At 42.0% G+C, this 16,616-nt stretch overlaps 2 protein-coding genes across 2 annotated transcripts, besides 23 other annotated features; both read right to left on the minus strand.

Moving 5' to 3' along the window:
* Positions 1 to 56: part of a microsatellite that runs on past the window's edge.
* Positions 57 to 340: 284 nt separating this feature from the next.
* Positions 341 to 373: a microsatellite.
* Positions 374 to 1,141: 768 nt separating this feature from the next.
* Positions 1,142 to 7,814, minus strand: PVX_098700 (hypothetical protein, conserved; the record flags this gene model as incomplete). The annotated part of the gene is made up of 3 exons (XM_001614540.1): positions 1,142 to 1,264; positions 1,469 to 1,699; positions 1,911 to 7,814. 3 exons carry the CDS (start codon positions 7,812 to 7,814, stop codon positions 1,142 to 1,144), a joined length of 6,258 nt encoding a protein of 2,085 aa, XP_001614590.1.
* Positions 1,561 to 1,604: a microsatellite.
* Positions 1,819 to 1,860: a microsatellite.
* Positions 2,667 to 2,690: a microsatellite.
* Positions 2,948 to 2,974: a microsatellite.
* Positions 3,040 to 3,063: a microsatellite.
* Positions 3,068 to 3,120: a microsatellite.
* Positions 3,864 to 4,029: a microsatellite.
* Positions 4,800 to 4,826: a microsatellite.
* Positions 5,363 to 5,394: a microsatellite.
* Positions 6,643 to 6,774: a microsatellite.
* Positions 7,633 to 7,703: a microsatellite.
* A 2,206-nt stretch (positions 7,815 to 10,020) lies between the features above and the next one.
* Positions 10,021 to 10,047: a microsatellite.
* A 163-nt stretch (positions 10,048 to 10,210) lies between these two features.
* Positions 10,211 to 10,283: a microsatellite.
* Positions 10,248 to 10,335: a microsatellite.
* Positions 10,336 to 10,558: 223 nt separating this feature from the next.
* PVX_098705 (mitochondrial carrier protein, putative) lies at positions 10,559 to 13,918 on the minus strand (the record flags this gene model as incomplete). The annotated part of the gene is made up of 1 exon (XM_001614541.1): positions 10,559 to 13,918. One exon carries the CDS (start codon positions 13,916 to 13,918, stop codon positions 10,559 to 10,561), a length of 3,360 nt encoding a protein of 1,119 aa, XP_001614591.1.
* Positions 10,742 to 10,776: a microsatellite.
* Positions 10,894 to 10,917: a microsatellite.
* Positions 13,239 to 13,259: a microsatellite.
* Positions 13,901 to 13,954: a microsatellite.
* Positions 13,955 to 14,145: 191 nt separating this feature from the next.
* Positions 14,146 to 14,229: a microsatellite.
* Positions 14,230 to 14,347: 118 nt separating this feature from the next.
* Positions 14,348 to 14,379: a microsatellite.
* A 414-nt stretch (positions 14,380 to 14,793) lies between these two features.
* Positions 14,794 to 14,864: a microsatellite.
* The last annotated feature ends 1,752 nt before the right edge of the window (positions 14,865 to 16,616 follow it).

A 16,616-nucleotide genomic window follows, 5' to 3' on the forward strand; every position in this document is an offset into this window, starting at 1 on the left:
CGGGGTGGATACGCCCAAATGTGAAAAATTTGCGATCAAGTGTGAAAAATTTGCGATCAAGTGTGAAAATTTTGCGAAAAAATGCGAAAATTTTGCGAAACGTGGGGCCCACTTACGCAACACAGAAACGAAAAAAACGCTCCCTAAAATGCCATTTTGTTACTCTTTTCCTTTCGCGGTTAAATGGGAGCTGTGCCAGCAGAAAAGGAGTGAGGAAACTTGAAAAAAAAAAAAAAAAATTGACGCAAAAACGCGTTCCAAACCATTCAGAACAACGTGAACAGCATTGCACATGCATAGCATATGGAAGGGCCTATGCATTTTATGCTGAACATTTACAAATGTACAACTTCGCCGTGTGCGCCCTTATGCCCCGTGTGCCTCTACACTGCGCACAATGGTATAGCATTCATTTTGGGGGCCTTTTCCACCCGACTTGTACTCTACACGCCGTGTAAAATCGCACGTCCTGTTCCCTTCCATTTTGTAAAAATCATATTTAAGGGAAAACGCTTTAACCTCGTTTCTCCACTAGAATAAGTACCCCTATTTTGATGCACCAACTGGGGCATTCGCATGTTTACCTGTGCTCCTAGCCCATACACCTCGGTGAGATGTTCCCATTCTTCCCAAATTACATTTTTTCGAGGAAAAAATTAACCAAAGGGACGACGGGAGTCTTTACTGGTTCCTTAAAAATGAACTCACCTTTTCGTAATCAGATATATGAGCATTAATTTGGGCATATATCTTTTCGTTGTTTTTAAAAATGAAAAAAGGCAGTTATCATGAAGAGGATACAAACGTGGGTTAAACAATTTGGCACGAAAGGAAATTGTAAAGGAGTACGCCAGTTGGCCGGTTGGCTCGTTGGCTGCATAGCTGGGTCTACCACGAAGTGCGCGCAGTGACATGTGCAAACGGGTCAGTCAACCCGTTATGGTGACACTTCAACCCACTCGCGCACGGACACATGTTCACATGTAAATCTACTTAGCACGAATACTCCTTTTCTTTTACCAAGTCAAATAGGGGAGTTAGCGAGCATGTGGTGGCTAGTCAAAAAAAAAAAAAAAATTAAATACAATTTTGTACATGCCAAAAAAAAAAAAGAAACAAAACAAACGTGCGTGTTTTCATTTTAAAAGCTTAATGTGCTCAGGTAGTTGATGCTTTCCACAACTTGAGCATCCAACTTGTCCTTGATGGGCAGCAAAAATTTAACAACGGCGTGAAGGGTGGTCTGTCCTACCAGTTCGTTTATCTGCAAGTGGGAGGGGGGGCGCAGTTATGCGAGTTAAGCAAGTTGAGCGGCGTTTTGCGGCGTTTTTCGTAGTTATGCGCAGTGCAGCGAAACACACTTCAGCGGGGGGCAGATGCACAAATGGCAAGACCCCTCTCTCAACACATTGGCAGTACACCCAATATGTTACACTCGCTCGGAGGCAAAACCTCCCTCCATCCGTACCTGATAGTTCTGTCGACACAGCTCCCTCAGCGTCATCAAAAAGTTGGAGGACAAATCGATGTTGTAGTAATCCGCCGTGGAGAGCTTCTCCAGCATGTTGTCTGGAATCAGGCTGGACGAAAAGATTATAAAGGCCTCTTCGAACATCTTCCTCTTCATGAACAGGATGCTCAGGATTAGGTACGACTTGTTTTCAATTGATTCGAGCTTGACGTTTGAGGGCCACATGTTCTGCAGGAGGGGGGGAGGAGGTCGCCAATATGTATGGAGGGCACAACGGTGCTGCGGGGCTAATCGTGCGTGCGTACGATTAGCCGATTAGCCAATTAGCAGATTAGCCGATTTGCCAATTAGCCAATTAGCCCATTCGCTACCGCGATTGCTGCCGCGATTCTACCGCGATTTCTGCTGCCATTGCTGCGACGATTGTACGCCACCCTACCTTGGCCAAGTGGTAAAAGCGGAAGGCGCACTTGCGGATGTAGACGTACTCCCGCTCGTTGTTGTGGTAGTAGTATATCAGCTCGTCGTTGTAAATCCTAATCAAGGAGTTGATGGCGCTCTGCTCGTCCTTCAAGATGTAGTAGCAGATGAACGAAATGATGTAGTTCTTCCGCTGGTTGGCAAAGTACGCCAGGATGGCATAAAACTGAGAAATTTTATACAAAATGGAGCAGTGCACACTGATGAAGGAGTTGTCCAGGGATATCCTATTCAGCGTGTTAATATTCTTGCTCTGCACATACTTAAAATTTCTGCACTTGTAATGATACTCTTCGTCATTTTCGTTTTTATACTTGCGCAATTTTGTACTGTGAAAGAGTTTCTTCTTATACAAAACGTAGTACATTAAGAAGTAGCATTTGATGTCCTTTCTCATTTTCACCTTATTCTTAAACAAAAATAGGAAGTCATGCAATTTGCCATAGAGTATATTCCCGTCATTATTTATGTGCCCAATTACGCTCTCGTGCAAGAGGATGTCTTGATTCTCCTGAACAATGCTCTTCAGCAGTTTGATACTCAAGCTGGTCTTCAAATTTAGCAGATAAGTTATCTTTAACAAAATGTTGATGTTATTATTTCGAAGTACAAAATAGTCAAAGGGGAGGTCTATACTATTCAAGCTGAGGTTAATTAAATTCATCCTGTCTGCTGCTGAGGTGGCCACAATTGCCGTGGCTTCCACCGCTGCGGCCGCTACTGCTGCTGCTGCTGCAGAGGAAACTTCGTCATTAATGCCATTCATGGAATGATCCAAAAATGAGTCGCTTTCATTTTTGAACTTCAAAAATTGTAACGTCCTCAATTTTATATTATTCAACTGCTCATTTTCGAAGATGTTATTTTTGTGCAAAAATATGGTCAGCACTAGGAGGATCCTCTGCACGTTGTTCGATATGCACGACAAAAACGCAACAGTGGTGTAGATATTTCCCACTAACAGGAGGTAGTAAAATAACTTAATGTAGAGCACGAAATTATTTTTTAAAACTTTCGAAATGTTGCCCTTAACCTTTTCGGCAATCTTCCCATCCACCACAATAAAATTATTTATCACTTCATCCACCTTGAGTTTCGAGCAAATTGCAAAGAATTCTTTATTTTCGTGCACAATACAGTGCGATATGCAAATGAATAACTTTTCAATTTTTCCGTTTATTTTCTCCCTCCTATATTTTGTATCATTTAAAATTGCATTATTATCATCATCGTAATTGTAAAAACTTAAGTTCGTATCTAGGATGTCAAAATTTTCTTGAAATTTACTCCCATACAAGTCAAAATTCTTCGAAAGGAACAAAGTCAATTCTATCCATATGCTCGTCTCGATATTGCAGTACTCAAAATTATAGCCATACCTGTTGGTGATTCCCAAAGATTCGATGTAACTTATGTGTTCTGAATCTCTGTTCATTCTATCCTCCATTTCTTCATTTATTTCGATGTTTCCAAATTCATCCTCTTGGGACTTCTTCGGCTTTTGAAGCATATTTGTAAACATGTCAAAGAAGAAGGTTTTGTTTTTTCCTTTTTTCCCCTTCTTTGCTCTTCCGCTGTTGCTGTTCTCATCGCTGCTGAAGTAGCCCCTCATCGATTGGTTATTATTGTTGCTATTATCATCTCCCCTATTGCGACTGCTACGTCTGCTATGTCTGCTATTTCTCCGTTCATCATCGATTAGGTCATAGTTGGGGGGTCTCCTCCCTCCGTTGCGGTGGTTACTAGGCCGCCTACTACCTCGACCGCCGTTGTTCGGGGGACCCACGTACCGCTCACCATAGTAGTCGTCGTACTGCTCACCATACGGGAGATCGCTATAATCCCCGAAGTAGTCGTCACTGTATTGACTTTTGGATCTTTGCTCTGGGCGCCTTCCCCTCATGGGATCCTTCCCTGGAGGTGCTCCCTCCTCCCCCTCGTACCCTCTTCCCTTAGGATGAGCGCCCTCTCTGTTGGAGCCACTCCTACTCGGCCCCATACGACCGTCACGATGATGGTGATGGTGGTGGTGAAAACTATCATCATAATCCACGTCGTCATAGCCATCCTCCTCATGAGTGTTCTCATGGCTGGGGCTCCGCCCCTCCGTGTAATGAAAGATATTTTTCATCTCCATTTTTTTGTCCCGATTGGTGTACATGGACCCCTTTTTGTAAAAAATGTCAGAAAACAACACGCACAGCAAATCGTACGCATAAATGTTATTAACGCACAGGTAAATAATTGAGTGGAAAAAATTAATCAACACAGACATGTTAATTTTTTTCTTGAAAATGTCCGTGCAGTCAAAATCTACTTTCATATTCTCGAAGATGCTTATCTCGTTGCTCTTATGGTAAATTAAAAACAAAATTCTTATCAGCAATATTACAAAGTCGTACAGGTAATTGTCAATGCTTAGATTTTTCACAAATTCGTCCCCCTTAATTATCTGGATTAGCCCCAAATAATTTCCACACCGAAACATGATGTTAACTAGGTAGAAAAAAAAATGGATGGTGCAGTTTTCCTTGTCCATTTCGTTCTTATAAAAATTGTCATAGCAGTAGGAAAAGATGGCGTTCGACTTGGCGTCCACGAAATACTCATCAATTTGGTTTAAATCCTTTGCAACATAGTTGCTTATTTCGATTTTGTAAAACTTGTCATGCAAATGTTGCAGCGTCCCGAAGAGATAATTTAGCAGTAAATTTTCGTACGTGTAGTTGGGGCCCGAATTTAGCTTATCCCTTCCGCTAACGTTGCCATTACCGCTACTGTAATTGTTGTGGTTGTCCCCGTTGTCGTAGTAGTCCTCCTTTTCCCTCCTCTTCAAGTTTTCCTTCGTTATGGACAAATTCATATTCAGCAGGCTGTTCAGGATGTCCTTCAGAACCTGCTTGTAAATGGAATCCACATCCAGGGCGTTTATGTTTATGGCGTTGGTCCCCCTTTTCTTGCCCCGCCGTCTATCCCTAACTGAGACCGCTTCACTCTCCTGGTACTTACTTATCTGCGATTTGAAGAAGTGGTTCTTCGAGTTCATGTAGTAGTGGTCATTCACTTCGACAAAGCTGCCAGGAAATAAATTCTTGTCTACATTTCCGATAAAAATCTTGGAGTAATTTAAATTCGTGTCACTCAACAGTAGGTAGTAAAAGCTCTTAAAGGGAATAAAATCTACTTTGCATGCATTCACATTGTACAGCCAAATTAAAATTTGAAACTCATGCTGATCCAAATCTAACACATTGCTCTTAACCACCTTTTGATTCTTCTTCTGCTTAAAATTCACCAAATAATCCACAAAATTTTTAAAAATATTACTTTTAAAATTATCCCACATTAACGAATCATGATCATTCAATAGGGAAAATGTTGTCTTCTGTATATCGTTGATATTATCATTTATAATTAAATTAATGTAATTGTAAAAGGTCCCTTCTGATTCCTTTTCGCTAAACGCATCTTCCTCTTCATACACCTCATCGAAAAGGCCCTCTTGCTTTTTTATAATCGTTAACTCTTCTACTGACTTGTCTAAATTGTCCTTACTACCAGCCAATTCGTCCTTTTGATCACTCTTAAATTCCGGTGCCATGAAACTGTTTACCTTTCCCTTCTCGCCTAACAGCAGATTATTCTGTGTGCTCATCAACGTGCTGTTATTGGGCCCCAAAGTTTTATTTCCCATAAACATATTGGTTGCCGCTCCTCCTGCTGCACTTGTGCTTATTGCTTGACCCAAACCGCTACTACCCATCATTGTGCCGCCACCCAAATTGGAGTTTAGTCCACCTAACCCACCAAATATGCTCGACCCGCTCGCATTAGCACCGGTGCCGGTACCTCCCCCCGCGTTTAAAGTCGCATTCATATTTGATGCTAAGTTGGAACCCAGGTTTGTACCCATGTTGGTGCCCACACTTGACCCCATGGTCGTTCCCAAATTGGATCCCACACCTAGTCCAACTCCTCCTGTACTTAACCCGGTTCCCACTCCTCCAACTCCAGTGGTGGCATTTGTACCAGTATTCCCCGCGCCCAACGAAAAACCAGACGAGGTTCCAAATATATTCTTGCTGTCACCTACGCCACCCAAATTCGTACCTGTGGATACACTTCCAAACATATTGCTCGTGCTACCACTTTGCGTTGCTCCTCCTAATCCTGGAGTGGAAGAAGCCCCCGTCGTGGCAGCAGAATTGACAGATGTACTCTGACCAGCTGTTCCAACCTGTCCAAATAGGTTATTAAATTTATTTTGGCTAGTTGGCGTTGTCATGGAGGGTGAAAATACGTTATTACCTCCCATAGTGGTAGCACTTGGAGAAGGTGTTGCCCCGAAAAGGCTACTACTACTTCCAGCCTGTGTACCTCCTGACAATGAGCCGAAAATGTTACTGCCGGTTTTATTTTGGCTACCCTGCACTGTGCCCCCGAAGAGGTTGCTACCCGTTCCCGTAGTTGCACTCGTCCCTGGTGTTGAGGACATTCCTCCAAAGAGGTTCCCACCCGTGGCTGGCTTTGCCTGACTGGCTCCCAAACCACCAAACATGTTGCTGCTACTTGTTGTGCCTTGGCTGGGCGATTGCAAATTTCCAAAAACTCCACCCGGTTTGTTCTGACTCATTGGAGATGTATTTCCGAAGAGATTTCCAGATCCTGTGTTGGTCGGCGTGCTGCCGGACATCCCCCCGAAGAGAGTGCTGCTTCCCTTATTTTGGCTCATCCCACCAGCAGCGCCTCCAAACATGCTGCTACTTGTACTACCCTGGGTAGGCGTTTGTAGCGCTCCAAAAAGACCGCCACCCTTATTTTGGCCCATCGATGATGCATTCCCAAACATGTTGCTCTGTGTTGATCCTTGATTCGCCGTCCCAAAGGATCCACCAAATATGCTGCTCCCCTTATTTTGGCTCATCCCACCGGCAGCGCTTCCAAACATGCTGTTACTGGTACTGCCCTGGGTAGGCGTTTGCATCGCTCCAAAAAGCCCACCACTAGGCTTGTTCTGATTCATTGGAGATGCATTTCCAAAGAGATTTCCAGATCCTGCGTTGGTCGGCGTACTACCGGACATCCCCCCGAAGAGAGTGCTGCTTCCCTTATTTTGACTCATTCCACCGGCAGCACCTCCAAACATGCTGCTACTTGTACTGCCCTGATTAGACGATTGCAGAGCCCCAAACAATCCACCACCCTTATTTTGGCCCATCGGTGATGCATTCCCAAACATGTTACTTCCTGCTGTTTGATTGGACTGAGACGATGTGCCAAATAAACTATTTCCCTTATTTTGATTAGCCGAGGATAAATTTCCAAACATATTTCCGGAGCTCGTTTGATTAGACGACAAATTGCCAAAGAGGTTACTGGACGACGGAGCAGAGCTCTGGTTATTCTGTTGCATGCCTCCAAAAATCCCTTTATTGGACATGTTCGTTCCTGGAGCATTTAAATTGGTGGTTCCCCCAAAAATATTCTTCATACCTAAGCCACTCTGATTGCTCGAATTCATGAATAAGTTATTTCCTCCCATGTTTCCCTGATTGGCACCACTTCCTACACTTGACCCTCCAAAAATATTTTTGTTACCTAGGTTCGACTGACTATTCATATTGTCGTAGAGCCCCTTATTTCCACTTAATCCACTGGAGCTCGTGTTCATATTAAACAGATTCTTATTCACCAGCGCATTGTTCGATTGCGGTGTTTTGGAAACTCCAAAAATGGACGAGTGATCCGTGTTCGATAGGTTGGACTGGACGTTTGCATTTCCGAAGATCCCCTTATTTGCATTGTTCCCTTGGTTGTTAAATGATCCGAAGAGGTTATTCGACGAGGAGTTCTGCATATACATAGTTGTGCAATCATATAAAAAGGGGGTAAATATTTTTGTGCTGAAAAAAGGGGGATGCCACAATTATTCTAATAAAAAAAAATTCTCCTTCCTTCTTCTTTATTTTTGTTCTTATGTGGTCCTGTTTTCCCGACTGAACATATGCTTCTCAACTGTGGCTCAAACGGTTGCACTTTTTTTTTTCCCCCCCCTGGCGCGTTTCACATCAACGTGGAACTGTCGCTATGCTTATTACGCATGCCACGTTTCGCTTGTATATGGACATATCCATACGTCACTACACTGATGCACACACACGCGGGTTTTACCGCTCTGGGTGAGTGCTTCCACTAACGCAGGAATGCCTATCCGTGCAAAAACCTGTTCCCAAAACGGTCGAACTTTCAGCCAATTTGGAACGAGCTGAAAAATTAACCGATCACATATGCGCATGTAACCGCTGCTGTCAAACCATGAGCAGAGGCATCTTCGCAAGTTTTAACGCGAACGGGGAGATGACCCGCATGCACATATGTGTATGCACAAACGGGTAAACACACACGCATGTATATATGCAGTTAAGTTATATACACATTTCCTGGGCTGATCAAATTTTTCTCACTTTGACGCAACCCCCAGTACGCGTTTTTTTCCCTTATTTTACGAAAAATACGCAAGCGTAACTTGTGCAATTTTCCGAGCACTAAGGCGACATTTGTTCTCTCCCCAGTTGATGAAAAAAAAAAAAAATTCAAATGAAAAATAAAAATATAATACGTTGTTGCCTCTCTCCACGTGTCAACCGGTCATTATTTGCAGCCAGGTAAGTTCTCATATCTCATCGGTTGGGGGCACAACTACGCAAACGAGCAATTGTACAAATGTACAAATGAGCAAATGAACGCTGCGCACGTACATTCACCCATCCGTACACGCGTACTTACGCATGTCGCGCATAGCAGTACGCCCGTGAATGTTCGGCAATTTTACGCTCTGCTTTTATACAGTTACAAGTTTGCTAGCCATCCCACTTGTATTAAATTTCCGCTACTTATCAGCGGTCATTATTTCAAGTGGGGAAGGGAAATAAAAAAAAAATGACATAAAAAAACTCTCTTAATGGGAAAAAAAAAAAAAAAAAAAAGCCGCTTTTTACGCGCTCTGAATATATATGTTACTATAAGGGGAAAATAAAAATTTGAACGCAAAAAAAGTCCTTGCAATTGTATAAGGCGGGACAAAAAAAAAAAATGCAAGTACATAATCCAGACGATTGCATATTTGAAGAAGCGCAAAACAAATGAAATTCTGTAACATATGTGGCGGCATGTGACAGTGCGTGGCAGTATGCGAGCTGCGCGAATTTGCAAAAACGCGTGAAAATGTACGACACTCGAGAGGGGCAAAAAACGGCCGGCGTACATTCCACGTATGCACGGGCGCAACTGCCGTGCGCATTCGCGAAAACGTAATCCACGTGCTCGTGAAAATAAATAAAACAAGAATGAGAGCAAACACCGCGCGGGGACACAAGCAGATGGCACAAATTCAAAACGGAAAGGGAAAAACCCCAAATGAAAAAATTGAACATGTACAAACGCAAATATGTACGTATACATATATAATACACTTTTACGCATGCGTATATGCATGTATATATGTATGTACATATTTATGCTTATACCGAGGGGGCCTCTTTTCCAGTGGCGCATTTTCCGTGTAAATAGTATGTTACATTTTTGTGCCGCTGGGGGTGTGCCTCTCTGGCCGCGCGACAATCCAGGACGGGCTTATGTGCGGGGGCCCCCACAATCGCAGAGTGAAAAAACCTCGTCTGCGTTAAAAGAGGAGGAAATTTTATTCCACAAAGGTGGAACGCGCAAATGCGAAAAGAATGGCGAAATGAAAAAAACCAATTCCAACCTATACCAGTGGAGCACAGCCGCGTTAAAGAATTTCTCCTTTTTTTTCTCCAGTATTATTTGGTAAGCGGCATTTTATTACATAGGACAAAATTGTCCCACTCGACATGGAAATACATAAAGAAGTAACCCCCCCCGGGGATATTTACCCACGGCGATCCTCCAACCCATCCAATTATGACCCCTCGTGCAACTGTTCTTTTTGCGCAATGTGCATCCCCGTGTGTCCACTTGGCAAACATGTTCATCGGCCCTTATCGCAAGTGAGCTGATTTTTCCCCTCCTTTGCGCTTATTCAAAAAGGGTCTCAATTGGAACGGGGGAAAATGGAGACCCTCCTCCCCACACCACATCACCATTTTACAGACATTCATTCAGGTTAAAAAAAAAACACACAAGGTGCGAAAAACTACTTCCCTTGTACCGTTAAATGGGAACATTTTTCTGTAGCAGTAAGTGATAATTCGCAAACGCATTCATTTTTTTTTCTCTAATTCTTTTAAGTTAAGCAGCATAACAAATTCACGCTTCGCAAATAAACAAAATGGGGAAAAGGAAAAAAACTGAAAAAAAATTAGCCATACTCCTGTGGGAAGGATACCCTCAATTGGGTGTTTAAATATGCACATGTGCATTAATGCTGATGTGGACGCGCCCATAGCGCACACTATTGACATATACGCGGCGAGGCAGACACATACAGCGGCACACGTGTAAATGTCCCTCGCCCAAAAATCAAAATGGTTCCAAAAAAAAAAAAAAAATGAAAAAATAAAGTAGCGCACATGACGATGGACCCAAATGATCGAGTTGCAACTCATCTGACCATTCCGCAAAGTGAAGCTACGCCGAATTGAAGTTAACCTTGAAAAAGCGCTTCATCGTTTCGTACGTCCCCCACGATATGGCCGAAGCAGGAATGCACAGGGCCATTCTGGCCATGGATCCCTTGAAAAAGGAACGAAAACCCTCCTTATGATATAAATTCGATACCACTCGATAAAAATTGAAACCTTTTGCGTTGAAGCACTCCGTCTGAATCCTCGTCTTAATAACGTCAAGTGGATTTGTCACCACGGCGGCTATTCCGCCGCCAATTCCTGCGCACACAAAGTAGGATGTGATGTGATTAAACGGTTTGTTAAAGAACTCATTCCTCCTCCTCTCCTTCTTATCATCACTGTTGTAGTTGCCTAGCCACATATTCTTCAACTGTACATTATCGCACTTCGCCCCGGTAAAGCTAAACGAGTCGCCTACCTTACGGTCATGATTTTCTGAAAGGTCACTAATTGAGCTGTTTTCTAACTTGTTGATTACATTTTTAAATAAAATTTCCTCGTTCGTTTGTTCCCCATCGAATGCTGCTTGGCTAGTCAGTAAAATGTGTTCCCCCCCATTTGGCACATACTTTTGCGCGCGACTTTTACTCAAATGATTTACCGAGTCTATGTCCTGCTCGATGAACAACTTGATCCATTTGTCACTATTGCGGCTGAGTGAATTGTCCGAAGAACCGCCTCCTTCGCTGCGTTTCTCTTGACTACTGTGCAGACGGTAGGTACCACTGCCCGTAGATGTACTGTTGCTCTCCTCCTTTGCCTCTCCGCTGGTACATCCACCTCCTGCAACGGCGCCACTCCTATCGCTGCTCCCACCAGTGGTACACGTACCCTGACTGTTATTCCTACCCAACCGACTCATGCCGCAAAAATATTCAAAGTAAACTTTCTTCATTTTTTCATTCGTGCATATCATGATGATTTGGTAGGGGATATTCATGAGCAGGGTTATTGGCAAACTTAGGTATAAACTCCTGATCCCATGTTCCCTGAGGATCTTTATCGAATCTAGGGAGTTTTTGCTTATGCCTAACTGCAACCTCTGCTTTAGCGTATCTATGGGGGTGATAATCAAGTCGTGCGCGATGGTTGCTAAAAATCCAGATATGGCTATGCCAAAATAGTTTAGGTCTCCCAATTTGTAGTTCACCCCCTCACCTTTCTTCCTATCAAGATGGTGATTTGCCCCTTCTACGCGGCTAACCCCACCGGCCTGCACTTGCACAGGCGCATTCTTAGAGCACACACTGGAGAAATACTTCTTACTATATTCAAATGTAGAGAAATACATGGCATGCGCAGGAATGCATCCTAACACGACGACATTAACCCCCTTGTACAGATTAGCCACATTGCTTCTTATCAAACTGCAGTTTTGCCTGGTCGTTATGTTCACTCCGTTGGACATGTCTGGAAATAGGCTCCTAATAAAGTTGAAGCTTTTCCCATTTCTCCCAATCCTGGAGTAGCTAAAATTGGAGTTCCTATTTTTGTAAAAATTATTTTTACTTGAAGAAGAGTGGATACTTCTGTCAAACAGGTTTCTGTAGTTATAACTTTTGGTTACGTAACATAAGTTATTATGAAATACGTTGTTATTGTTTCTTAACAGGGAGTAGTATGAATTGAAGCCATCCTTCCTCATGATCACTGCTTTGCCATTAGAGAGAGGCGGCGTGCTGAGGGTAATATTGCACCACTTGGTTGGGAGGAGACCCTTCTTCATATTTTCCAAAACGGGGGTGAAAAAATTCCATTCATTTTTTTGGAACATATAATAACCTTTTTTAAGTGCCTCACTGGGAAGGCAACCATCAAATTGGGGATTCTTACCTGCCCTTTGGAACAGCTTCAAATAATTGCTTAACCGCGGTTTGTTGCGGCCACCAGTGTTGCCACTACTTAGGCATTTCTCTTCCGAGAAAATAAAAGAGAAATTGGTTTTCTTTCCCATTTTGTTAGACTCACTTATCACATATCTCTTACCATTCGCTGTGCTGGGAACGGCGCCACCTTTTAAATTCCTCCTCAAAGATGGACCGTTGTTCCTCTTGACACGCATCAAATGCGCGTTACTGCTTATGTTACTCGTTCTATGGGTACATCCTCGCAAAAAATCACTTAGTAAAACACTGTTTATCCTTTCTATCCCCCCTAAATTCCCTTTTTTTTTTATTACGTGATTTGCCCCCACCTTGCGGAGAAATGGCTTCATTTCAATGTAGCCCTTCTGTGCAGGATTATAACTTTTCACTGTTTCTCCATTCGCATCACATTTATGGTACTGAATTTTCCTCCCCCCCATGGATGCACCGTTGCTGCCCTTTTTGAAAATAATTCTCCCCGTGACTTTTCTTAAGTTCACGTGGTTAATTTCTGTGCGATTAACTGGTGAGGGGCAACCATCCTTCGTAAGATTATTACATACGATCCTATTAGTGTTTCCCCTACGCTGCCATTTCGTAGTAGCACTAGCAGACGTGTCGCAACTCATTCCAAACCTTTGGAAGTTTCTCATTTCTTGCTTTGCTGGCCCAGTTCCTCCGCTTCTAGCCCTGCTTAAGGTATTCCTCCCCATCCTACCAGGACTTCTGGCTAACGAATGGATACTCATATTCTTGGAGTTACCCACAGCGCGGCTGTCACCACCATCCCCGGGAGGTTTGTCAAACAAATTGCATGCTCGGTACTTTCTCAATCTGGCCAACTGGTTATACTGGCCACTACCACATTTGCCCGGGTTAACACTTCTACTATCCGCGGCAAAGTGTTTATTCATTACTCTACTATGGTATCTACGCGGTTGAAACTTTTTATTTACTACGTGGGCCATTACTCCCCTCTGTTCTACATTTAAACCTCCGCAAAGGAATTTTCCCAAATTGTGTTTACTCTTTCTCATTACATCTGATGTAGCACCAAGTGTGCTGGAGTGGAAAAAACCTTTTCTATTAAACGGATCCATCATCTTCATATTACAAAAGTTGCCATAAGTACATGTCTTCTTATAAATGCACCCATCACACCCTCTAGAAGTGCAAAATTTTTTCTTATCCACATGCAAGCCACTTTTGTGAGCCTTAATATCGTTGAAATTGCTCTTATTGGCAGTTTGGCTGTACATGCTGCACCTGCTGAACGCCCTCCTGCTGCCCTTCAGACGATCGTTCGTTTGTATATACGTTTTAATCGTGTCCAGGGGGTACATAAAAACGTGCTCCATCAGCCCCGCTATACTTCCACAGAATATATGTTGCCATAGGGGCACATCTCCCTTGTACTCTTCCCATTCTTCCCAAATGAAATCAAAAGACTCAACTTCGATGTCGTCAAAGGCGTCGTTCACGGATAGCTCGTTCATCTTGCGTTTGCTTTCCTGTCAATTTTGTGCTGCACAATTGGCGACGCTTCGTTTATGCAATACTGCTATTGCTGTTGCTATTTTTATTTTTTATTTTTCCTATCCCGATCAATCTACCGTTACCTTTACCATTACATTTACCTTTTTCCAGCGCGACATGAAAAGTTGCACACGTTAATAACACGAAAGGGAGCCACTTTCCACTCACAAGTTATCTCCACCTCATCACTCTTCAATGTACAAAGTTCCAAGAAAACAAAGAGTCATTAAAAAAAAAAAAAAAACTACGTTGCAAATGTCTCAGTACACATGTCAAAAAGCAAAGATCGATCTTTAAATCTGCTTCAGTCCCCCTCTGTTATGTTAGAACAAATTCTATTACAAATGGTTACAACACTGAAAAATGCTTTTATCTTAATAACTAAGCTTTTTCAAGTGCAGCTAACTCACCACGAAGATGCTTACGAGTATGTGCAGGTACCCATATATATATAATGCTAAATGGGGGCGAGGTCAGAAAAATTGCAGCTTTTTAAAATTGGCTAATTAAAGAGTACAAAAAAAAAAAAAAAAAAAAAAAAAGGCACGAATAAGTGAAAAAAAAACAAACAAACAAATGCGAAAAGTCAGCAGTTAGGTGTTAATTCAAAAAGTAGGAAGAAGGCGAACAAAAGGAAAGGGGAAAAAAAAAAAAAAGCATTCACTCAGCCTATATCTATATAAGTATATAACCGCTCATACATAATTTGTAGCATTATACATATGCAGCAAAGTGCCTAGAGCGTTTTGCCAACCCCTCGTGAAAATGCATAGCACAAAAATGTATCGTATCCCAATCAAATGCTTAAAACTGTTTCATGTTAACTCTGCGCTGAAGGGTTATATACATGCACAGCTTTAGCGAGGAAAACTCGGCGTAGTATAGCATCTTCAAACACGTGGCTCCTCCATGCGCAAAGGTAGTTGGTAAAAATAGGCGCATTCAGGCGCATGCATACGATATATGTAAAACGCTTGTATGTTGCTCGCAATATAATTCACGAAAATTCTCGAACGACAAGTTTCTGCAAAGTGCATATCACAAGAAAGCGAAACAAAACGCGCAAATGATGTGTTATACAAAGCGTGAAAAAATATATAGGGAGGAAAAAAAAAAAAAAAAATCCACATTTGCGTGAAAATAAAATCACAACAATGAGCTGCTTAAGTAAAATAATTAAAAAAAAAAAATAAAATAAATAAAAGCAAACCAAAACAAGCGCACAAAAGGGGGAAAATTACTGCAGCATCTACACTCCCATTTTAAGCATCGTATTTGGAAAATCACCCTTTTAATATCTCCTTTTCGTGAGAGACGGAAAAGATATTTTCACAAATTACAAATGCGCAAACCGCGTTCGCATAAAATAGCTAAAAAAAAATGTAAAGTCGGAATAAAATTACATACCATTTTGCACATTCGAACGGTGCTTTTTCTGTCGCGGGAAAAAAAAAGGCAACTTTGGCAAAGGATAGGATGCGTAACGAGTAAGAGCACATGCAAATTCAAACGTACAAATGCATACATGCTTAAGACAATCACAAAGAAAAGTAACTTTTTAAAAGGAACAAGCGAATCCACAAAAATGTAACTTGCTGCGGCGCAACGTCGTAAAACGGCACGCAGAGGGACACGCCATAATTTGTGGCGCACTGCACGACGGTCGAATGAGAGGTACCAAACAAAAACAGCTTAACCAAAAGCGCATTCACAAAAAGGGGGGTGTCAAACGTAACGGCGAAAACTTTGCAACTTAAAGAAAAAACAGTTACACGTTGGAAACAAATTTCAGTATACTTTGACTGAAAAAAAGTGTGCTCGTATATGTATATACATGCATGTACGTGTGTACAGTTTGCGGGAAAAACAAAATAGCAACGAAACGTCTCGCAAAAATTAGGCTATTGCGAACGCGGCTGGCCCCTTTAACTCGTTACATATAACGCGAAGGGTGAGCAAATGAACACGTTGGCATAACAAACGAGGCAAAACTGTTGGGTAGACTTAAAAGTTACTGCAGCGCTGGAATGGCTACGCATGGGTATAAAATCGTGCGATAAATTTGCGTGATGGTGAGGTGTATGCACAGGTGTGTGTGTAATCATGTACATGTAAACGCTTTTTCGAAACAGCGCGCTGAGCATATCTGTCGAATGGGAAAAGCAAAAAAATAAGGGGATAAGAAGCTTTACAAGCTTTACGCGAATAAGGCGGCAAACAGCTGCGAAGATTCGCAGAAAAGAAATGAATTAAATTGAATTAAATAAAAATGAATTAAATTGAATTAAATTAAACTGAATTAAATTGAATTGAATTAAAATGACTTTTCTGATCCTTTTAAAGCGAACTAATGTTGTCTCTTCAGACCGACCACGTGTTTTTTTTTTTCAAATGTTCAAAAAGGACGCATTTACGTACACAAAAAGGTGAACATTTTATTTGAAAGAATGTGCTACAAAGCGTCAAAAAAAAGAAAAGGATATTTTCCTCTTACAAATTTTATATCGTTTAAAATTTCCCTTTTGGACAAATGTTAGAGAAGGAAAAAAGTGCGAATTTTCATCGCGTCCTCTTCGTTAACACTTCCTATTTTTTTTTTAAAAAAAAAACGAATTCGTGGTACGCATAAAAATGAGTGAAATGAAAAAAAAAAAAAAA

Source organism: Plasmodium vivax, chromosome 7 (assembly GCF_000002415.2).
Source record: "Plasmodium vivax chromosome 7, whole genome shotgun sequence".
Lineage (NCBI taxonomy): Eukaryota > Apicomplexa > Aconoidasida > Haemosporida > Plasmodiidae > Plasmodium > Plasmodium vivax.